Below are 15,765 nucleotides of genomic sequence, written 5' to 3' on the forward strand. Positions count from 1 at the left end.
AGTGTGTTCTGTCAGTGGGAACGCTAAACTCAGTGTGTTCTGTCAGAGGGAACGCTTAACTCAGTGAGTTCTGTCAGAGGGAACGCTTAACTCAGTGTGTTCTGTCAGAGGGAACGCTTAACTCAGTGTGTTCTGTCAGGGAGAATGCTTAACTCAGTGTGTTGTGTCAGGGGGAACGCTTAACTCAGTGTTTCTGTCAGAGGGAACACTTAACACAGTATGTTCTGTCAGGGGGAACACCTAACTCAGTGTGTTCTGTCAGGGGGAACACCTAACTCAGTGTGTTCTTTCAGTGGGAACGCTTAACTCAGTGTGTTCTATCAGGGGGAATGCTTAACTCAGTGTGTTCTATCAGGGGGAACGCTTAACTCAGTGTGTTCGGTCAGAGGGAACTCTTAACTTTGTGTGTTCTGTTCAGGGGAACACTTAACTCAGTGTGTTCTGTCAGAGGGAACGCTTAACTTAGTGTGTTCTGTCAGAGCGATCGCTTAACTCAGTGTGTTATGTCAGAGGGAACGCTTAACTCAGTGTGTTCTGTCAGAGGGAACGCTTAAATCAGTGTGTTCTGTCAGAGGGAACGCTTAACTCAGTGTTTCTGTCAGAGCAATCGCTTAACTCAGTGTGTTATGTCAGAGGGAACGCTTAAATCATTGTGTTCTGTCAGTGGGAACGCTTAACTCAGTGTGTTCTGTCAGAGGGAATGCTTAACTCAGTGTGTTCTGTCAGAGGGAACGCTTAACTCAGTGTGTTCTGTCAGAGGGAACGCTTAACTCAGTCTGTTCTAACTCAGGGAACGCTTAACTCAATGTGTTCTTACTGAGGGAACGCTTAACTCAGTGAGTTCTGTCAGAGGGAACACTTAACTCAGTGCATTTGTCAGTGGGAACGCTTAACTCAGTGTGTTCTGTCAGAGGAAATGCTTAACTCAGTGTGTTCTGTCACAGTGAACTCTTAACTCAGTGTGTTCCTACTGAGGGAACGCTTAACTCAGTGTGTTGTGTCGGGGGACCCCTTAACTCAGTGTTTCTGTCAGAGGGAATGCTTAACACAGTGTTTCTGTCAGAGGGAACGCTTAACACAGTATGTTCTTTCAGGGGGAACATTTAACTCAGTGTGTTCTGTCAAGGGGAACACTTAACTCAGTGTGTTCTGTCAGGGGAATGCTTAACTCAGTGTGTTCTGTCAGAGGGAACGCTTAACTCAGTGTGTTCTGTCAGAGGGAACGCTTAACTCAGTGTGTTCTGTCAGGGGGAACGCTTAACTCAGTGTTTCCTGTCAGAGGGAACATTCAACCCAGTGTTTCTGTCAGAGGGAACATTTAACTCAGTGTGTTCTGTCAGAGGGAACACTTAACTCAGTGTGTTCTGTCAGGGGAATGCTTAACTCAGTGTGTTCTGACAGAGGAAACGATTAAGTCTGTGTGTTCTGTCAGAGGGACCGCTTAACTCATTGTTTCTGTCAGGGAGAACACTTAGCTCAGTGTGTTCTGTCACGGGGGACGCTTAACTCAGTGTGTTCTGTCAGAGGGAATGCTTAACTCAGTGTTTCTGTCAGGGGGAACGCATTACTCAGTGTGGTCTGTCAGAGGGAACACTTTACTCAATGTGTTCTGTCAGGGGGAACGCTTAACTCATTGTTTCTGTCAGGGAGAACACTTAGCTCAGTGTGTTATGTCACGGGGAAAGCTTAACTCAGTGTGTTCTGTCAGGGGGAACACTTAACTCAGTGTTTCTTTCAGAGGGAATGCTAAACTCAGTGTGTTCTGTCAGAGGGAACGCTTAACTCAGTGACTTCTGTCAGAGTGAACGCTTAACTCAGTGTGTTCTGTCATGGGGAACGCTTAACTCAGTGTGTTGTGTCAGGGGGAACGCTTAACTCAGTGTTTTCTGTCAGAGGGAACAATTAACCCAGTGTTTCTGTCATCGGGAACACTTTACTGAATGTGTTCTGTCAGGGGGACCGCTTAATTCAGTGTGTTCTTTCAGTGGGAACGCTTAACTCAGTGTGTTCTGTCAGAGGGGACGCTTATCTCAGTGTGTTCTGTCAGAGGTAACGCTTAACTCAGTGTGTTCTGTCAGAGGGAACCCTTAACTCAGTGTTTCTGTCAGAGGGAACGCTTAACTCATTGTGTTCTGTCAGAGGGAACGCTTAACTCTGTGTGTTCTGTCAGAGGGAACGCTTTACTCAGTGTGTTCTGTCAGGGGGAACGCTTAACTCAGTGTGTTCTGTCAGAGGGAACGCTTAACTCATTGTGTTCTGTCAGAGGGAACGCTTAACTCTGTGTGTTCTGTCAGAGAGAACGCTTAACTCATTGTTTCTGTCAGGGAGAACACTTAGCTCAGTGTGTTATGTCACGGGGAATGCTTAACTCAGTGTGTTCTGTCAGAGGGAACGCTTAACTCAGTGCGTTCTGTCAGGGGGAACGCTTAACACAGTGTGTTCTGCCAGGGGGAATGCTTTATTCAGCGTGTTCTGTCAGGGGGAACGCATAACTCAGTGTTTTCTGTCAGAGGGAACATTTAACCCAGTGTTTCTGTCATCGGGAACGCTTTATTCAGTGTGTTCTGTCAGCGGGAACACGTTACTCAGTGTCTTCTGTCAGGGGGAACATTTTACTCAGTGTGCTCTGTCAGGGGGAAAGTTTAACTCATTGTGATCTGTCAGAGAGAACGCTTAACTGATTGTTTCTGTCAGGGAGAACACTTAGCTCATTGTGTTATGTCACGGGGAACGCTTAACTCAGTGTGTTCTGTCAGAGGGAACGCTTAACTCAGTGTTTCTGTCAGAGGGAATGCTTAACTCTGTGTGCTCTGTCAGAGAGAACGCGTAACTCATTATTTCTGTCAGGGAGAACACTTAGCTCAGTGTGTTCTCTCAGGGGGCACGCTTAATTCAGTGTTTCTGTCAGGGGGAATGCTTAACTCAGTGATTCTGTCAGGGGGAACGTTTAACTCAGTGTGTTCTGTCAGGGGTAAAGTTTAACTCAGTGTGCTCTGTCAGAGAGAACGCTTACTTCAGTGTGTTCTGTCAGAGGGAACGCTTACTTCAGTGTGTTCTGTCAGAGGGAACGCTTAACTCAGTGTGTTCTGTCAGAGGGAACGCTTACTTCAGCGTGTTCTGTCAGGGGGAACGCTTAACTAAGTGTTTCTTTCAGAGGGAACACTTTACTCAATGTGTTCTGTCAGGGGGAACGCTTAACTCAGTGTTTCTGTCAGGGGGAACGCTTTACTCAGTGTGTTCTCTCAGAGAGAATGCTTAACTCAGTGTTTCTGTCAGCGGGAACACTTAACTCAGTGTGTTCTATCAGGGGGAACGCTTAACTCAGTGTGTTCTATCAGGGGGAATGCTTAACTCAGTGTGTTCTATCAGGGGGAACGCTTAGCTCAGTGTGTTCTGTCAGAGGGAACTCTTAACTTTGTGTGTTCTGTTCAGGGAAACACTTAACTCAGTGTGTTCTGTCAGAGGGAACGCTTAAATCAGTGTGTCCTGTCTGAGGGAACGCTTAAATCAGTGTTTCTGTCAGAGCGATCGCTTAACTCAGTGTGTTCTGTCAGAGGGAATACCTAACTCAGTGTGTTCTGTCAGAGGGAATGCTTAAATCAGTTTGTTCTGTCAGAGGGAACTCTTAACTTTGTGTGTTCTGTCAGAGGGAATGCTTAAATCAGTGTGCTCTGTCAGAGGGAACTCTTAACTTTGTGTGGTCTGTCAGAGGGAACGCTTAACTCAGTGTGTTCTATCAGGGGGAATGCTTAACTCAGTGTGTTCTATCAGGGGTAACGCTTTAATCAGTGTGCTCTGTCAGAGGGAACTCTTAACTTTGTGTGTTCTGTCAGAGGGAACGCTTAACTCAGTGCGTTCTATCAGGGGGAATGCTTAACTCAGTGTGTTCTATCAGGGGGAACACTTAACTCAGTGTGTTCTGTCAGAGGGAACGCTTAAATCAGTGTGTTCTGTCAGAGGGAACGCTTCACTCAGTGTTTCTGTCAGAGCGATCGCTTAACTCAATGTGTTCTATCAGGTGGAAGGCTGAACTCAGTGTGTTCTGTCAGAGGGAACTCTTAACTTTGTGTGTTCTGTTCAGGGGAACACTTAACTCAGTGTGTTCTGTCAGAGAGAACGCTTAAATCAGTGTGTTCTGTCAGAGGGAACGCTTAACTCAGTGTTTCTGTCAGAGCGATCGCTTAACTCAATGTGTTCAGTCAGAGGGAACGCTTAAATCAGTGTGTTCTGTCAGTGGGAACGCTAAACTCAGTGTGTTCTGTCAGAGGGAACGCTTAACTCAGTGAGTTCTGTCAGAGGGAACGCTTAACTCAGTGTGTTCTGTCAGAGGGAACGCTTAACTCAGTGTGTTCTGTCAGGGAGAATGCTTAACTCAGTGTGTTGTGTCAGGGGGAACGCTTAACTCAGTGTTTCTGTCAGAGGGAACACTTAACACAGTATGTTCTGTCAGGGGGAACACTTAACTCAGTGTGTTCTGTCAGGGGGAGCTCTTAACTCAGTGTGTTCTGTCAGAGGGAACGCTTAACTCAGTGTTTCTTTCAGAGGGAACACTTTACTCAATGTGTTCTGTCAGGGGAAACACCTAACTCAGTGTGTTCTGTCAGGGGGAACACCTAACTCAGTGTGTTCTTTCAGTGGGAACGCTTAACTCAGTGTGTTCTGTCAGAGCGATCGCTTAACTCAGTGTGTTATGTCAGAGGGAACGCTTAACTCAGTGTGTTCTGTCAGAGGGAACGCTTAAATCAGTGTGTTCTGTCAGAGGGAACGCTTAACTCAGTGTGTTCTGTCAGAGGGAACGCTTAACTCAGTGTGTTCTGTCAGAGGAAACGCTTAACTCAGTCTGTTCTAACTCAGGGAACGCTTAACTCAATGTGTTCTTACTGAGGGAACGCTTAACTCAGTGAGTTCTGTCAGAGGGAACACTTAACTCAGTGCATTTGTCAGTGGGAACGCTTAACTCAGTGTGTTCTGTCAGAGGAAATGCTTAACTCAGTGTGTTCTGTCACAGTGAACTCTTAACTCAGTGTGTTCCTACTGAGGGAACGCTTAACTCTGTGTGTTGTGTCGGGGGACCCCTTAACTCAGTGTTTCTGTCAGAGGGAATGCTTAACACAGTGTTTCTGTCAGAGGGAACGCTTAACACAGTATGTTCTTTCAGGGGGAACATTTAACTCAGTGTGTTCTGTCAAGGGGAACACTTAACTCAGTGTGTTCTGTCAGGGGGAACGCTTAACTCTGTGTGTTCTGTCAGAGGGAATGCTTAACTCAGTGTGTTCTGTCAGGGGGAATGCTTAACTCAGTGTGTTCTGTCAGAGGGAATGCTTAACTCAGTGTGTTCTGTCAGGGGGAACACTTAACTCAGTGTTTCTTTCAGAGGGAATGCTAAACTCAGTGTGTTCTGTCAGAGGGAACACTTAACTCAGTGACTTCTGTCAGAGTGAACGCTTAACTCAGTGTGTTCTGTCAGGGGGAAAGCTTAACTCAGTGTGTTGTGTCAGGGGGAACGCTTAACTCAGTGTTTTCTGTCAGAGGGAACATTTAACCCAGTGTTTCTGTCATCGGGAACACTTTACTGAATGTGTTCTGTCAGGGGGACCGCTTAATTCAGTGTGTTCTGTCAGAGGGGACGCTTATCTCAGTGTGTTCTGTCAGAGGTAACGCTTAACTCAGTGTGTTCTGTCAGAGGGAATGCTTAACTCAGTGTGCTCTGTCAGGGGGAAAGTTTAACTCATTGTGATCTGTCAGAGAGAACGCTTAACTGATTGTTTCTGTCAGGGAGAACACTTAGCTCATTGTGTTATGTCACGGGGAACGCTTAACTCAGTGTGTTCTGTCAGAGGGAACGCTTAACTCAGTGTTTCTGTCAGAGGGAATGCTTAACTCAGTGTGTTCTGTCAGGGGGCACGCTTAATTCAGTGTTTCTTTCAGAGGGAATGCTAAACTCAGTGTGTTCTGTCAGAGGGAACGCTTAACTCAGTGACTTCTGTCAGAGTGAACGCTTAACTCAGTGTGTTCTGTCAGGGGGAACGCTTAACTCAGTGTGTTGTGTCAGGGGGAACGCTTAACTCAGTGTTTTCTGTCAGAGGGAACATTTAACCCAGTGTTTCTGTCATCGGGAACACTTTACTGAATGTGTTCTGTCAGGGGGACCGCTTAATTCAGTGTGTTCTTTCAGTGGGAACGCTTAACTCAGTGTGTTCTGTCAGAGGGGACGCTTATCTCAGTGTGTTCTGTCAGAGGTAACGCTTAACTCAGTGTGTTCTGTCAGAGGGAACGCTTAACACAGTGTGTACTGTCAGGGGGAACGCTTAACTCAGCGTGTTCTGTCAGAGAGAACGCTTATCTCAGTGGGTTCGGTCAGAGGGAACGCTTAACTCAGTGTGTTGTGTCAGGGGGACCCCTTAACTCAGTGTTTCTGTCAGAGGGAACGCTTAACTCATTGTGTTCTGTCAGAGGGAACGCTTAACTCTGTGTTCTGTCAGAGGGAACGCTTTACTCAGTGTGTTCTGTCAGGGGGAACGCTTAACTCAGTGTGTTCTGTCAGAGGGAACGCTTAACTCATTGTGTTCTGTCAGAGAGAACGCTTAACTCATTGTTTCTGTCATGGAGAACACTTAGCTCAGTGTGTTATGTCACGGGGAATGCTTAACTCAGTGTGTTCTGTCAGAGGCTTAACTCAGTGTTTCTGTCAGGGGGAACACTTTACTCAGTATTTCTGTCAGAGGGAACGCATTACTCAGTGTGTTCTGTCAGGGGGAACACTTAACTCAGTGTTTCTTTCAGAGGGAATGCTAAACTCAGTGTGTTCTGTCAGAGGGAACGCTTAACTCAGTGCGTTCTGTCAGGGGGAACGCTTAACTCAGTGTTTTCTGTCAGAGGGAACATTTAACCCAGTGTTTCTGTCATCGGGAACACTTTACTGAATGTGTTCTGTCAGGGGGACCGCTTAATTCAGTGTGTTCTGTCAGAGGGGACGCTTATCTCAGTGTGTTCTGTCAGAGGTAACGCTTAACTCAGTGTGTTCTGTCAGAGGGAACGCTTATCTCAGTGGGTTCTGTCAGAGGGAACGCTTAACTCAGTGTGTTGTGTCAGGGGGACCCCTTAACTCAGTGTTTCTGTCAGAGGGAACGCTTAACTCATTGTGTTCTGTCAGAGGGAACGCTTAACTCTGTGTGTTCTGTCAGAGGGAACGCTTTACTCAGTGTGTTCTGTCAGGGGGAACGCTTAACTCAGTGTGTTCTGTCAGAGGGAACGCTTAACTCATTGTGTTCTGTCAGAGGGAACGCTTAACTCTGTGTGTTCTGTCAGAGAGAACGCTTAACTCATTGTTTCTGTCAGGGAGAACACTTAGCTCAGTGTGTTATGTCACCGGGAATGCTTAACTCAGTGTGTTCTGTCAGACGGAATGCTTAACTCAGTGTGTACTGTCAGGGGGAACGCTTAACTCAGCGTGTTCTGTCAGGGAGAACGCTTAACACAGTGTGTTGTGTCAGGGGGACCCCTTCACTCAGTGTTTCTGTCAGAGGGAACATTTAACTCAGTGTGTTCTGTCAGGGGAATGCTTAACTCAGTGTGTTCTGCCAGAGGGAACGCTTAACTCAGTGTGTTCTGTCAGAGGGAACACTTAACTCAGTGTGTTCTGTCAGAGGAAACGCTTAACTCAGTGTGTTCTGTCAGAGGAAACGCTTAACTCAGTGTGTTCTGTCAGAGGGAGCACTTAACTCAGTGTGTTCTGTCAGGGGAATGCTTAACTCAGTGTGTTCTGTCAGAGGAAACGCTTAAGTCTGTGTGTTCTGTCAGAGAGACCGCTTAACTCATTGTTTCTGTCAGGGAGAACACTTAGCTCAGTGTGTTATGTCACGGGGAAAGCTTAACTCAGTGTGTTCTGTCAGGGGGAACACTTAACTCAGTGTTTCTTTCAGAGGGAATGCTAAACTCAGTGTGTTCTGTCAGAGGGAACGCTTAACTCAGTGACTTCTGTCAGAGTGAACGCTTAACTCAGTGTGTTCTGTCAGGGGGAACGCTTAACTCAGTGTGTTGTGTCAGGGGGAACGCTTAACTCAGTGTTTTCTGTCAGAGGGAACATTTAACCCAGTGTTTCTGTCATCGGGAACACTTTACTGAATGTGTTCTGTCAGGGGGACCGCTTAATTCAGTGTGTTCTTTCAGTGGGAACGCTTAACTCAGTGTGTTCTGTCAGAGGGGACGCTTATCTCAGTGTGTTCTGTCAGAGGTAACGCTTAACTCAGTGTGTTCTGTCAGAGGGAACGCTAAACACAGTGTGTACTGTCAGGGGGAACGCTTAACTCAGCGTGTTCTGTCAGAGAGAACGCTTATCTCAGTGGGTTCTGTCAGAGGGAACGCTTAACTGAGTGTGTTGTGTCAGGGGGACCCCTTAACTCAGTGTGTTCTGTCAGAGGGAACGCTTAACTCTGTGTGTTCTGTCAGAGGGAACGCTTAACTCTGTGTGTTCTGTCAGAGGGAACGGTTTACTCAGTGTGTTCTGTCAGGGGGAACGCTTAACTCAGTGTGTTCTGTCAGAGGGAACGCTTAACTCATTGTGTTCTGTCAGAGAGAACGCTTAACTCATTGTTTCTGTCATGGAGAACACTTAGCTCAGTGTGTTTTGTCACGGGGAATGCTTAACTCAGTGTGTTCTGTCAGAGGCTTAACTCAGTGTTTCTGTCAGGGGGAACACTTTACTCAGTATTTCTGTCAGAGGGAACGCATTACTCAGTGTGTTCTGTCAGGGGGAACACTTAACTCAGTGTTTCTTTCAGAGGGAATGCTAAACTCAGTGTGTTCTGTCAGAGGGAACGCTTAACTCAGTGCGTTCTGTCAGGGGGAACGCTTAACTCAGTGTTTTCTGTCAGAGGGAACATTTAACCCAGTGTTTCTGTCATCGGGAACACTTTACTGAATGTGTTCTGTCAGGGGGACCGCTTAATTCAGTGTGTTCTGTCAGAGGGGACGCTTATCTCAGTGTGTTCTGTCAGAGGTAACGCTTAACTCAGTGTGTTCTGTCAGAGGGAACGCTTAACACAGTGTGTACTGTCAGGGGGAACGCTTAACTCAGCGTGTTCTGTCAGAGAGAACGCTTATCTCAGTGGGTTCTGTCAGAGGGAACGCTTAACTCAGTGTGTTGTGTCAGAGGGAACGCTTTACTCAGTGTGTTCTGTCAGAGGGAACGCTTAACTCATTGTGTTCTGTCAGAGGGAACGCTTAACTCTGTGTGTTCTGTCAGAGAGAACGCTTAACTCATTGTTTCTGTCAGGGAGAACACTTAGCTCAGTGTGTTATGTCACCGGGAATGCTTAACTCAGTGTGTTCTGCCAGAGGGAACGCTTAACTCAGTGTGTTCTGTCAGAGGGAACGCTTAACTCAGTGTGTTCTGTCAGAGGAAACGCTTAACTCAGTGTGTTCTGTCAGAGGGAACACTTAACTCAGTGTGTTCTGTCAGGGGAATGCTTAACTCAGTGTGTTCTGTCAGAGGAAACGCTTAAGTCTGTGTGTTCTGTCAGAGAGACCGCTTAACTCATTGTTTCTGTCAGGGAGAACACTTAGCTCAGTGTGTTATGTCACGGGGGACGCTTAACTCAGTGTGTTCTGTCAGAGGGAATGCTTAACTCAGTGTTTCTGTCAGGGGGAACGCATTACTCAGTGTGGTCTGTCAGAGGGAACACTTTACTCAATGTGTTCTGTCAGGGGGAACGCTTAACTCATTGTTTCTGTCAGGGAGAACACTTAGCTCAGTGTGTTATGTCACGGGGAAAGCTTAACTCAGTGTGTTCTGTCAGGGGGAACACTTAACTCAGTGTTTCTTTCAGAGGGAATGCTAAACTCAGTGTGTTCTGTCAGAGGGAACGCTTAACTCAGTGACTTCTGTCAGAGTGAACGCTTAACTCAGTGTGTTCTGTCAGGGGGAACGCTTAACTCAGTGTGTTGTGTCAGGGGGAACGCTTAACTCAGTGTTTTCTGTCAGAGGGAACATTTAACCCAGTGTTTCTGTCATCGGGAACACTTTACTGAATGTGTTCTGTCAGGGGGACCGCTTAATTCAGTGTGTTCTTTCAGTGGGAACGCTTAACTCAGTGTGTTCTGTCAGAGGGGACGCTTATCTCAGTGTGTTCTGTCAGAGGTAACGCTTAACTCAGTGTGTTCTGTCAGAGGGAACGCTTAACACAGTGTGTACTGTCAGGGGGAACGCTTAACTCAGCGTGTTCTGTCAGAGAGAACGCTTATCTCAGTGGGTTCTGTCAGAGGGAACGCTTAACTGAGTGTGTTGTGTCAGGGGGACCCCTTAACTCAGTGTTTCTGTCAGAGGGAACGCTTAACTCATTGTGTTCTGTCAGAGGGAACGCTTAACTCTGTGTGTTCTGTCAGAGGGAACGCTTTACTCAGTGTGTTCTGTCAGGGGGAACGCTTAACTCAGTGTGTTCTGTCAGAGGGAACGCTTAACTCATTGTGTTCTGTCAGAGAGAACGCTTAACTCATTGTTTCTGTCATGGAGAACACTTAGCTCAGTGTGTTATGTCACGGGGAATGCTTAACTCAGTGTGTTCTGTCAGAGGCTTAACTCAGTGTTTCTGTCAGGGGGAACACTTTACTCAGTATTTCTGTCAGAGGGAACGCATTACTCAGTGTGTTCTGTCAGGGGGAACACTTAACTCAGTGTTTCTTTCAGAGGGAATGCTAAACTCAGTGTGTTCTGTCAGAGGGAACGCTTAACTCAGTGCGTTCTGTCAGGGGGAACGCTTAACTCAGTGTTTTCTGTCAGAGGGAACATTTAACCCAGTGTTTCTGTCATCGGGAACACTTTACTGAATGTGTTCTGTCAGGGGGACCGCTTAATTCAGTGTGTTCTGTCAGAGGGGACGCTTATCTCAGTGTGTTCTGTCAGAGGTAACGCTTAACTCAGTGTGTTCTGTCAGAGGGAACGCTTAACACAGTGTGTACTGTCAGGGGGAACGCTTAACTCAGCGTGTTCTGTCAGAGAGAACGCTTCTCTCAGTGGGTTCTGTCAGAGGGAACGCTTAACTCAGTGTGTTGTGTCAGGGGGACCCCTTAACTCAGTGTTTCTGTCAGAGGGAACGCTTAACTCATTGTGTTCTGTCAGAGGGAACGCTTAACTCTGTGTGTTCTGTCAGAGGGAACGCTTTACTCAGTGTGTTCTGTCAGAGGGAACGCTTAACTCTGTGTGTTCTGTCAGAGGGAACGCTTTACTCAGTGTGTTCTGTCAGAGGGAACGCTTAACTCATTGTGTTCTGTCAGAGGGAACGCTTAACTCTGTGTGTTCTGTCAGAGAGAACGCTTAACTCATTGTTTCTGTCAGGGAGAACACTTAGCTCAGTGTGTTATGTCACCGGGAATGCTTAACTCAGTGTGTTCTGTCAGACGGAATGCTTAACTCAGTGTGTACTGTCAGGGGGAACGCTTAACTCAGCGTGTTCTGTCAGGGAGAACGCTTAACACAGTGTGTTGTGTCAGGGGGACCCCTTAACTCAGTGTTTCTGTCAGAGGGAACATTTAACTCAGTGTGTTCTGTCAGGGGAATGCTTAACTCAGTGTGTTCTGCCAGAGGGAACGCTTAACTCAGTGTGTTCTGTCAGAGGGAACGCTTAACTCAGTGTGTTCTGTCAGAGGAAACGCTTAACTCAGTGTGTTCTGTCAGAGGGAACACTTAACTCAGTGTGTTCTGTCAGGGGAATGCTTAACTCAGTGTGTTCTGTCAGAGGAAACGCTTAAGTCTGTGTGTTCTGTCAGAGAGACCGCTTAACTCATTGTTTCTGTCAGGGAGAACACTTAGCTCAGTGTGTTATGTCACGGGGGACGCTTAACTCAGTGTGTTCTGTCAGAGGGAATGCTTAACTCAGTGTTTCTGTCAGGGGGAACGCATTACTCAGTGTGGTCTGTCAGAGGGAACACTTTACTCAATGTGTTCTGTCAGGGGGAACGCTTAACTCATTGTTTCTGTCAGGGAGAACACTTAGCTCAGTGTGTTATGTCACGGGGAAAGCTTAACTCAGTGTGTTCTGTCAGGGGGAACACTTAACTCAGTGTTTCTTTCAGAGGGAATGCTAAACTCAGTGTGTTCTGTCAGAGGGAACGCTTAACTCAGTGACTTCTGTCAGAGTGAACGCTTAACTCAGTGTGTTCTGTCAGGGGGAACGCTTAACTCAGTGTGTTGTGTCAGGGGGAACGCTTAACTCAGTGTTTTCTGTCAGAGGGAACATTTAACCCAGTGTTTCTGTCATCGGGAACACTTTACTGAATGTGTTCTGTCAGGGGGACCGCTTAATTCAGTGTGTTCTTTCAGTGGGAACGCTTAACTCAGTGTGTTCTGTCAGAGGGGACGCTTATCTCAGTGTGTTCTGTCAGAGGTAACGCTTAACTCAGTGTGTTCTGTCAGAGGGAACGCTTAACACAGTGTGTACTGTCAGGGGGAACGCTTAACTCAGCGTGTTCTGTCAGAGAGAACGCTTATCTCAGTGGGTTCTGTCAGAGGGAACGCTTAACTGAGTGTGTTGTGTCAGGGGGACCCCTTAACTCAGTGTTTCTGTCAGAGGGAACGCTTAACTCATTGTGTTCTGTCAGAGGGAACGCTTAACTCTGTGTGTTCTGTCAGAGGGAACGGTTTACTCAGTGTGTTCTGTCAGGGGGAACGCTTAACTCAGTGTGTTCTGTCAGAGGGAACGCTTAACTCATTGTGTTCTGTCAGAGAGAACGCTTAACTCATTGTTTCTGTCATGGAGAACACTTTACTCAGTATTTCTGTCAGAGGGAACGCATTACTCAGTGTGTTCTGTCAGGGGGAACACTTAACTCAGTGTTTCTTTCAGAGGGAATGCTAAACTCAGTGTGTTCTGTCAGAGGGAACGCTTAACTCAGTGCGTTGTGTTCGGGGGAACGCTTAACTCAGTGTTTTCTGTCAGAGGGAACATTTAACCCAGTGTTTCTGTCATCGGGAACACTTTACTCAGTGTGTTCTGTCAGGGGGAATGCTTAACTCAGTTTGTTCTTTCAGTGGAAACGCTTAACTCAGTGTGTTCTGTCAGAGGGAACGCTTAACTCAGTGTGTACTGTCAGGGTGAACGCTTAACTCAGCTTGTTCTGTCAGAGGGAACGCTTATCTCAGTGTGTTCTGTCAGAGGGAACGCTTAACTCAGTGTGTTCTGTCAGAGGGAACGCTTAACTCAGTGTGTTCTGTCAGAGGGAATGCTTAACTCAGTGTGTTGTCTCAGGGGGACCCCTTAACTCAGTGTTTCTGTCAGAGGGAACACTTAACTCATTGCGTTCTGAGAGAGGGAACACTTAACTCAGTGTGTTCTGACTGAGGGAACACTTAACTCAGTGTGTTCTGTCGGGGTGAACGCTTAACTCAGTGTGTTCTGTCAGAGAGAACGCTTAACTCAGTGTTTCTGTCAGAGGGAACGCTTAACTCAGTGTGTTCTGTCAGGGGGAACAATTATCTCAGTGTTTTCTGTCTGAGGGAACGCTTAACTCAGTGTGTTCTGTCAGAGGGAACAGTTCCTTCTCCCTAGTGTTTTTTTTCCCCAAAATATCACTACACCGTCAATGAAAGCAGTGTAGAGATGTAAGGCAATCTGCTGACTGGCTATGATTTACACCACAACGCAGTCCCCATTGACCCCATACTTAGACATGTTTTGTCTAACTTGTTGACTCTGTTGGCTATTATCCTGGGCAACTGATGAAGCAGCTGGAGGGCAGGTTGAGAGTGAGTGAGAAATAAGATGGTGTTGTTTTTGACTATGGTCTCACCTTCAGTTCTTTCTGGGTCAGAGCATTGCGTCTACGCAGGTGAATATTTGTCTCAGTGGGGCTTCCAAAAACATTGAATTGAATTTGCATATTGATTTCCTCCTCTTTCTTTAGGAATGCGATGTGATATCGTGACAAAGCTTCCAAGGCAATTACTGTGTCCTTCAAAGAAACAAAAGTGAACATTAGGATGTGTGGAAATATTGCAGAACATCCAAGTACTTGGCAGACAAAATACTTTCGTGTCTGTGGACCTGGGCTGCATTTAAGGCTTCATTACTTCGGCCCTGTAAATGTTGACTTGCTCAGGGATAATTATTGTAAAGCAATGTTGAGCATACAAAATTGTCACTATTTTGAACCGTGGGGAAGATTTTCAATTTCCCACAAAAGATTAAACTTCACTTCCCAATGAAACATGCATTATATAAGCAGCCAGCTTTTTCGCAGAGAGGAAACGTGCATTTTATATATTGCACCATCTCCGTTACGTCCACACTTCCAGGTGCCATTAAACAACAAGAGCTCGCATTTATCTTTTGTCTTTAATGTATTGGATATGAAGGCACTTCACAGGAACATTAACAATTAACATCTAATGCTTAACCACATAGGGCAGGTGAGCGAAGGCTTGGCAAAAGAAGTAGATTTTATGGACGGTCTTAAAGGGTGAGAGACATGGAGGGAAGTAATTCGAGGCTAGAACCCGACTGAAGGCACCACCACCACTAACATAATGATTAATATCAGGGAAGGACAAGAGAGAAGATTGGAATCTGTGCCAATTTCTGGTTCATGCAAATAGAAATGTATTATACTGTTTGATTACAATGCATCATTCAATTTAGCACCAACAGCAATAAGCCAGCTCCTCTTAGTGGAAAGTCGTCACCTGGGTGGAGCGAAATCCCCCGCCATAGTTTTGTTGCTCCGTTAACCATTTCACAATAGGCACTGCATAGTCAATGTCCTTCCTCGATAGTGTCTGAAGTAAGGCATACGAAGTGGTTTCCACCGTTATAGCTGCAGCCTGTTCTCCACTGTGTAACAGTGTTTCATCAGCTTTCCAATAGCGAACATCGTGCTCTGTGATTTGAAGGAAGGGATTAAATCAGGTGGGCTTTTTACAGAAAAAATGTTTCACAAATGGGCACATATTCTAAAGTTGAGCTCCAATGGTCTCTTGTTGCAGATTGTCATTGCATTGCTCTCCTTGTCCTGCTCTTTGGTGCCACCGCCTATCATGGGTCCTTCTCTTCTGCTTTAAAACAAAGTCAGAGGTGGGTGAAAAGGTTTCTGGATAGGTTTTAGTTTACCTTGTGACTGCCCAACCGGGGGATTGTGATACAAAGATTTCATGTGAAAATTATGGTGGAAATCTGCAACCAGTGAGACAATATCATAACTAACCCTTCGCTCAACTTCAATATGAACAGGTCAGTTTCCAACGTTAGAAGGTTAAACACTATCTGCAGCGTTTTATGCAAATGCTTGTTCATTACATTCTCACACTGGACATCAGAGAAATAATGATAATCATCAAAGTATAAATCGATTTAAGTGCCTTTCACAAGCTCACGACGTCTCGCAGCCACTTACAGCCATTAAAGTTACTTTGAACTGAAGTCACTATTGCAGTGTAGAAAGAACGGAAGCCAATTTGCACACAGCAAGCTCCCACGAGCAGAAATGTGATCATCAGCAGATAACCTGTTTCTGTGATGCTGGTTGAATATTGACCAGAAGGCGAGAGATCACAGTCCTGCTCTTCGTTAAGTAATACTATGGGATATTTAAGTCCACACGGGAGGCCACTCTCATCTGAAAGCCTACAGCAGCAACAGTGAAGAGCTCTCTCAGTACTGCACTGCCACCCCCTCCACTGGGAAACATGTGCAAATGTTTATCTCAAGTGGGGTAGATTGCATCGATTTGGATGTCAGAAAAATATTAACTTGTTCCACAGAAAGGAGTAACAAGCGA

At 46.2% G+C, this 15,765-nt stretch overlaps 1 protein-coding gene across 1 annotated transcript in view; it reads right to left on the reverse strand.

Moving 5' to 3' along the window:
• The window catches only part of LOC144695845 (complement C4-like), a 148,425-nt gene extending 132,908 nt beyond the window's left edge, over positions 1-15,517 (reverse strand). The window contains exons 1-2 of the mRNA XM_078566874.1: positions 14,675-15,517; positions 13,783-13,944 (exon numbers count right to left, since the gene is read on the reverse strand). Of these exons, the coding sequence (XP_078423000.1) occupies positions 13,783-13,872 (90 nt within the window). The 5' untranslated portion in view covers positions 13,873-13,944; positions 14,675-15,517. The remainder of the gene's footprint in view (positions 1-13,782; positions 13,945-14,674) is intronic.
• Between the last annotated feature and the right edge of the window lie 248 nt (positions 15,518-15,765).

Source organism: Cetorhinus maximus, chromosome 21 (assembly GCF_964194155.1).
Source record: "Cetorhinus maximus chromosome 21, sCetMax3.hap1.1, whole genome shotgun sequence".
Lineage (NCBI taxonomy): Eukaryota > Metazoa > Chordata > Chondrichthyes > Lamniformes > Cetorhinidae > Cetorhinus > Cetorhinus maximus.